The following is a 7,924-nucleotide window of genomic DNA, read 5'->3' on the forward strand; positions in this document are numbered from 1 at the left end:
GACACTGTTGACCTGCAGCACAATATTATGTATTATTACTTTTTCTGACCCTAACTTTTCTTGCATTAGGTATAAATCTTTCTCTAACCTTAGCCTTTCTTCCCCAACATTAAATTGTGCATATCTCTTTTTCTTACCCTAACCCTAAAACATATAATAATAATAAATAAATAGAGTTCTATTGCCACATTGCACAATTGTTATGTTACCAATAAATTTTGGAAACTAGATTGCACTCTCAAGTTTGTAATAGAAGAAAATTTCATCTAGGCTAAAAGTATCATTGGAGTTTAGGACACAAAAATATCATGGGAGTTTATAGGACACAAAAATATCATGGGAGTACTCCTAACCATCCTTCTTAGTAACAAATTTCTGATGTATTAGGCCTGCAAAGTCTGGCATCCACTCTGTTTGATAAAATTGGAGGATATAAAACAGGCTCATTTCCTACACTTCTAACCTCTTTTGGACATAACTAATTGGTCAGCCTATTTTATGAGAAATTATTATATGATTCAAGACTATATGGTTCCGGACAATCACAAGCTATCACACAAGTAAGAAAATTAAAAAAAAAAAAAAAATTGACACATTTACTTGTGTGGTAACTCATGATGGTTGGGACCATATAATAATTTATCTGTTAATGGTTTAAGAAGACATGGTTCCGGACAATCACAAGCTGCCACAAATAAAAAATAAATAAAGTTAGATACATTTACTTATATAATAGTTTGTAATTGGCGTGGACCATGTAATAATAATTTCTCCTTTTTGATCACTATGGACGGACAACTTTGGTCCAAATTATCATGAATTGAAATTTTGGACTTGGCAGCTGGTACATGGAGAGAGTGTTTTCTAACCAAACCTGAATTGGGTCCATACGCTGAGCCAACCAACTGTGTAGGAGGTGTAATCAAAGCCTAAAACTTCTTTGGTAAAAGGGGTGCGCTTAGAATTTTAAAAGTTTTATTAAAACACCCTTTTTACTTCCCGTATTTTCTAAAAAGATCGTTTTGGAAAAATTGGTATAGAAACCAAATCAGCTTCCAAGCCCACAAAAGAATAAAGAAGACTTTGAAAAGTCAATCAAAACTGAGGCCCTTTTGAAATATAATCCCTCATCTGAATATTGTTTTGGGCAGGCTGAAAAAGAGTAATGGGACATTTCATACGTTTTGGGCCGGCTGAAAAAGGGAAAATAACACTGGGAACTTAACCGAACGATCAAACTGCAAAATTTAAGTCATTAGGTAATCCTAACATCCAGACTATTATACTCACTTCATTTTTAATTTGGATACCGACACAAAGCCTCTCAACGCTACATAAACCCATCATAGGATAATCTAAACATTCACCTTCTTGAATGTTTATTATTATCCTATACAATACCTAATCCTCTAATACGTATAAAATTAATATCTATACCAAATTGGAATTGTTCCTTTTTCAAGCCAATGGCAAAGGCTGAGCCCCCAAGCACAAACACATAATAAAGCAGTAACACATGAAAGACACAACCAATATCCAATGAATCAAATCAAGCCAGAATATGAATTTCGAGAAAGGAAAAAGGAAAATAAGTAAATTCAATATGCAAAAGGTCTAACATCTGAAACCAACTTTAACAACTAAATAGTGTCCATTTTCTACTAATAATTCAAATTCTATCCCCATTTGCTTTTCCTGCTACGAATAAAAATTGCGTCCATCACAAACACACTAAGCTTCCCATACTAACATACTACCTCTCATTTCATCTTGGTATATAACATACTAAAACCCCCATCCACCAAACTAAAATACTACATAAAAAAAAGCATTTAACTAGGAATTTTGCGCACTCCCTCCTAATATTCAATCAAACAAGTAGTCACTCATCGGAACAAATTCAGGCGGTGGCGACATTGCAGAGTCTGTCTCAGCCATTGTTGTCTCCTGGTGGCTAGTCACATACTTTCTCATCTCTATAACCTTCCTGTGGGAGTTCGAGTGCAGTGAATGATCAAATGTAGGACTTGACGCCGGACGATACTCCGGGAAGAGACGGCCAGACTTGTATCGCACCCCACATGCATTGCAAAGAGTCCTTGGTCCCATTGGTCCCCACCTCCATTGCGGGGTCTTTGTTACCTCACAATGTGTGCATGAATTTTTCTTCATTCGTGGGGCACCAAATAGCTGTGACAGTCTCTTTTTCTTCTTCGCTTTTCCTTTGACAAAATTTGACATCTGCTAAGGGAGATGGGATTCAGAAATGGTTCAGAGGCAACTAAACAATAAGATATTATAAAAGCAAAAGAAATGGGAGGCACCTCAGGCTGAATTTTGAAGGAAAAAGCTCGCGAACGCTTGCTGCGACGCACTGGGATGGAAGCTTCTGAGCCATCAGGTTTGCTCTTTTCAACAGAGCAAGAGCCGCTGTTTTCCAGGACAGAAACTGGGCTAGGTGTTTGGAACATTCCTGAATCTAAGCCATCAGAAGAATCGTTAAGAAGTGTAATGCTTGCTCCGGAGGTTTCTTCAACAAACCTTGGCAGTTGTTTGGGCTTAGAAGTTTCATCACTCTGAAACAATGACTAAATGAGGAATGTCACAAAAAACATCAGAAGAAAGTGGCAGAGAAAAATATTGCATTTACCTATGAAATCTCTAGCTAAAGACTCATAATTCTCTGTTTTTCTACCATTGGATGCACATTAAACTTAATTCAAAGAAAACGAAGTCATATTTGGAACATGATATCAACCTTAAACCATACGTAGCTCATTATCATTACCATAATAATCATCTTGACATCAGAAGGCAGGCAACGGAAATGTTGGAGAATACTATTATAGGAACCTTAAATTACTCCACATAATATTGCTCTGAGAATATTGTGGGAGTTGTGATTTTAGTCTATGATAAAATATGATTGGAATGATTTATGGGATTGATTTTATGAATCCTCCATTAATGTATTTTCCATATTTATCGCTTTGTTCTTTCACCTACAAATAGAGGTGCTCATCTTAAACAATCTTAAAAGAGAATATAATAAAGATGATGTAGCCCTTTGGGCTTTGTGCGTGTATCCTTGTGTGCTTCATTTTCTATTTCTCTCTTCAATTTTGACATGTTATCAAAGCAAGTTTATCATACCATACTCTATACTCGTCTCGGATCTACGGATCAACTCGTCTCAGATCTACGGATCAACTCATCTCGGATTTTCAGATCACTCGTCTCGAATCTTCGGATCAACTCGTCTCGGACTCTCAACAACTTGGCACTTAGTTTCAAGTTGGACACTTGAATTAATATCTCCGTGTACCAACTTGAGGTAGGGTGTTCGAGAATATTATTACAGGAACCTTAAATTACTCCACAGAATATTGCTCTGAGAATATTGTGGGAGTGATTTTAGTCTATGATAAAATATGATTGGAATGATTTATGGGTTTGATTTTATGAGTCCTCCATTAATGTATTTTCCATATTTATCGCTTTGTTCTTTCACCTATAAATAGAGGTGCTCATCTTAAACAATCTTTAAGAGAAAATATAATAAAGATGGTGTAGCGCTTTGGGCTTTGTGCGTGTATCCTTGTGTGCTTCATTTTCTATTTCTCTCTTCAATTTTGATAGGAAAGAATATACACAAACAGTGAACCATCTTCAAAGAGAATAAAGACCAAAAACTGAACACTGAAATACTAAATTTGGTAAGGTTCAAACAAGTTTTAGGCATCAGTCAGTCTTTTAAAACTCAGATTGTACTCATGTGCGAAAGAATAAAGTAATTTGATTCCTTACATATAGAATCCAACAGAACCTACAGTTGTAGTTTGATGAATGCAAACAAAAATGAATGGAGTTGCACAATAAAGGACTGATCAACTAGGCATGCATAAGAATCAGCTTAATCAAAAACTAAAAAGCCTAAACATTGATCTAGCAAGTGCAACCAACAGAACCTCATTTGATTTTATAGCTCAATATAAATTTTAAATATTCTCTCATGACTATCAACTCTTTGAGAAAAATGATAGGCTACTGTATGTCTTTTGAATAAAGAGAGAGGATATCACCAATGTGATCCCCATTAATTAAGAGTGCTAGAATGGTTAGACTAGATACAAACTGAACTTGGCTTTAATTGCACGTAGTGGCACCTTGAACCTGGTTCTCAGGTTTGACAGCCCAAGCTTTTACCACTATACCAAACAATGACACCTATTCCCTTTTAGTAAAAAAAAATGATATGAACGAAAAGGAACCCACCAGCAATGTTCTGTTATAAGATTAGTGAAGCCACAACCAATATATAGAAACATAATCAGCAAAACTATCGATCATAACAGCGAGCATAAATCTTCAACATTCTCAACTTCAATCTTAGGGGCCAAAGGTACAAGATTGACCTCTTTTCTGTTGAAAATATGAGCTTGTGTCCATGCATTCTCTAATAGATTTCCAATTTTGTGCAGAACATGATATTGATGCATCTCTATCAACTTTCATGAATACACCTTCACCCCCTTTCTCTCACAAGAACAATTATATATTTGGATGCAAAATTGGTTTTCATTCATACTTTCACCTTTCGAAAACTAAGTAGAACAATATACACAATACATGTTCTGTTTTTCAAAATTTCTTATTTAGAATAAGTTAATTTGATAATGTAAATTCATTAAACCTGCTTTCTTTTATAAGTTAATAAGAAATAACTTGTCAATTAACTTGAAAATTTTGTTCCCCCTTTTTCAAAATTTCAAAACAGTAGTTCTGCGGACATTGTAAATTCAACGTGTTCCCTCTCTTAGTACTCTACATAAAAAGAACTACATGACATAAAACTTTATTAAAAGTACTTTTGCTCAAATAGTCAAACCTCACAACAATAAAACCAACTAAACTAGAATTAAGCACTAACCGATTTCTTGACACCAACAAAAGAAGAACTACATGATATAGAAGTGGTCCACTCCGGAGTGTCACATTATTTTCTCCATTATTGTACACAAGTTAACATGCCGATTCTTCTTTTTGATATTTCATAAGTCATAGTAACAGTAAAAATAACACTCAATTGAGGTTGCGAGAAGGGGTAGACTAGATAAAAACTGAACTTTGGAATTAAATGCACAAAATGACTGCTTGAACCTGGTTCTCATTCTTGAAATTTTAAAAAGGTTCTAGTGTTCTACAACTAAGAAGACCGCTAACTAAAAATGACCCTTTGAGCAAGGAAGGATCTCTGACAAACTAAGCATGTGTTCCAACTCGGCGAAAAAATTGATATGAATGAAAAGGAACCCACCAAAAATTTTGTTCCCCCTTTTTCAAAATTTCAAAAAAGTAGTTCTGGTGACACTGTAAATTCAATGTGTTCCCTCTCTTACTACTCTACATAAAAGAACTACATGACATAAAACTTTGTTAAAAGTACTTTTGCTCAAATAGTCAAACCTCACAACAATAAAACCAACTACACTAGAATTAAGCATTATCCAATTTCTTGACACCAACAAAAGAAGAACTACATGATATAGAAGTGGTCCACTCCGGAGTGTCACACTATTTTCTCCATTATTGTACACAAGTTAACATGCCATTCTTCTTTTAGTAACAGTAAATATAACACACTCCATTGAGGTTGCGAGAAGGGGTAGACTAGATAAAAACAGAACTTTGGCATTAATTGCACAAAATGACTGCTTGAACCTGGTTCTCATTCTTGAAATTTTAAGAAGGTTCTAGTGTTCTACAACTAAGAAGACCGCTAACTAAAAATGACCCTTTAAGCAAGGAAGGATCTCTGACAAACTAAGCATGTGTTCTAACAAACTAAGCATGTGTTCTAACTCAGCAAAAAAATTGATATGAATGAAAAGGAACCCACCAACAATGTTCTGTTATAAGATTACCAAAGCCACAACCACTACATACAAACATAATCGGCAAAACTATTGACCTTAGCAGCGAGATAAACCTTTAACATCACGAACTTCAATCTTAGTGACCAAAGGTACAACCTTGACTTCTTTCTGTTTAGAATATGAGCTTATGCTCATGTATTCTATCATAGATTTCCAAATTTATGCAGAACACGATATTGATGCATAGCTATTAACTATCATGAATACAAACACCTCCACCCTTTTTTCACGATAACCATTATATTTCTCAATGCAAAATTGGTTTTCATTCATTCTTTCACCTTTTGCAAACTAATTATAATAATAGTCTCAATACGTGTACTTGCTTTCTTTTATAAGTTAATAATAAGAAATCAGTTATCAAGTAACTTAAATTTTTCGTCCCCCTTTCAAAAATTCAAGATCGGAGTTCCAGTGACATTATATTTTCAACATGTGTTCCCTATCTTGTTTCTCTACATAAAAGAACAATATGACATAAGACTATTAACAAATATACTTTTGCTCAACCTCACACCAATAAAACCAACTAAACAAAAATTAAAAGATTTTCCAAAACCAACAAAAGAAGAAATTCATGGAAAATACATAGGAGTGGTTCACTCCACCACAATCTCACAATTAGACAAGTTAACATGCCCCATTGTTCTATATGATGTTGTATAACATATACTAATAGTGAAAAATAAAACACTTAAAAGTATATATCCACATACAAAACAGGATTTCATACTAGTCAGTCAAAAAAGTAGTCCAATTTATACGGATGGATTGAAATAGTTTGTAACTTACATTGGGCAGAAAATCCAAAGTGCCATTGCCAATGTCTAAGCTGCCCTCGGCACCACCGGGAACGAAGAGCAAACCCTTCTGCATTGCATCAGAATGAATGGACCCTTCTTCTTGGTATGGATGTTGGTGTTGGGACATAGCATCATCCAAATCCCCTCCATTGATATCAAAATTTTCCAAGGGAAAATCGATACAACTCAAAATTTTCCCAAAACTCTCATAATTTGAAACGTCAATTTCACAGTTGTCAATTCCACCGAACAAATCCGAACCAACCATACTGCTTAAATCCGAACCAACCATATTTTTCTGAATAAACCAACCAAACCAACAGTTTGTTAGAATGCAATGCAACCATATATATATATATATATATATATATATATATATTGATTGATAATCATCTATACCGTATTGGTTAAAAGTAACTTACAAATATAAAATTGGAAATTACCAAAGAGGTGGGAAAGAGAATTTTATCTAATATAGATTTGGGTTATTATGTGTGAAACATTATCCGAATCTTATTTTATTTTTATTCATTGTTTTATATATAGAAATAAGATTCTAATAAGTATGGTCCAGAAAAATAAATACATAAATACATGGTTGATTTGACGGAGAAAAAATCTGTAGTTCCTTATTGCTTATTAAGACGTGGATTGCAATAAAATCTTTGGTGAAAAATAGCTATTCCTATTAATTTTGAACATTAATACTTTCTAGAGTTTTAATTTACCAAAGATAAGGTAAAGGGCCATGTTTGGTTCCCAAACAATAGAAAAAAAAATTAAAAAATGATAAAGGAGAAAAAAATATATAGCATACGCATTAGACATTTTCCTTCATTTTCTCAGGAATCAAACAGAGGAAACAGAGACAGAGAAAAATTAAAGTTGGGATTTGAAGGGAAAGTAAACCTGGGATAATCCAAACTCACATTGGAAGACTTGTGCATGAACAGCCACAAAAAAACCCTAACTTCTCTTCTTGTGTTTGCAGTTTGTACTTTGTTTGGATAATAGAGTAGTAGAAGAGGAAAGCTGAAGAAAAGTGCAAAAAAAGAAAGAAAAGAGTGAAAGCATTGAGAGAGAGAGAGAGAGAGAGAGAGAGTGGGTGGTTTTCGTTCTTCGGATCTTTCTTCGGTTGCTATGGATGAATGGGGAACTTCTAGGTCAGAAACTGATTATTTGTTA

At 34.3% G+C, this 7,924-nt stretch overlaps 1 protein-coding gene across 3 annotated transcripts; it reads right to left on the minus strand.

Moving 5' to 3' along the window:
• Window positions 1-1,562: 1,562 nt before the first annotated feature.
• On the minus strand, window positions 1,563-7,924 carry LOC132306169 (GATA transcription factor 1-like). Of its 3 annotated transcripts, none has more exons than XM_059803448.1 (4): window positions 7,649-7,924; window positions 6,729-7,037; window positions 2,325-2,588; window positions 1,563-2,241 (listed from the first exon to the last, which is right to left on the minus strand). In XM_059803448.1, the coding sequence occupies exons 2-4, from the start codon at window positions 7,029-7,031 to the stop codon at window positions 1,867-1,869; spliced, it is 942 nt and encodes a 313-aa protein (XP_059659431.1). In that variant the 5' UTR covers window positions 7,032-7,037; window positions 7,649-7,924; the 3' UTR covers window positions 1,563-1,866. The 3 variants fall into 3 exon arrangements, with proteins under 3 accessions (XP_059659431.1, XP_059659430.1, XP_059659429.1); XM_059803447.1 differs by having other exon boundaries at window positions 2,325-2,576; window positions 7,669-7,923; XM_059803446.1 differs by having other exon boundaries at window positions 7,669-7,923.

Source organism: Cornus florida, unplaced genomic scaffold (assembly GCF_030987335.1).
Source record: "Cornus florida cultivar Cherokee Brave unplaced genomic scaffold, ASM3098733v1 CherokeeBrave_3.0.0_Hap2_Chr05, whole genome shotgun sequence".
In the NCBI taxonomy this organism is placed as follows: Eukaryota; Viridiplantae; Streptophyta; class Magnoliopsida; order Cornales; family Cornaceae; genus Cornus; species Cornus florida.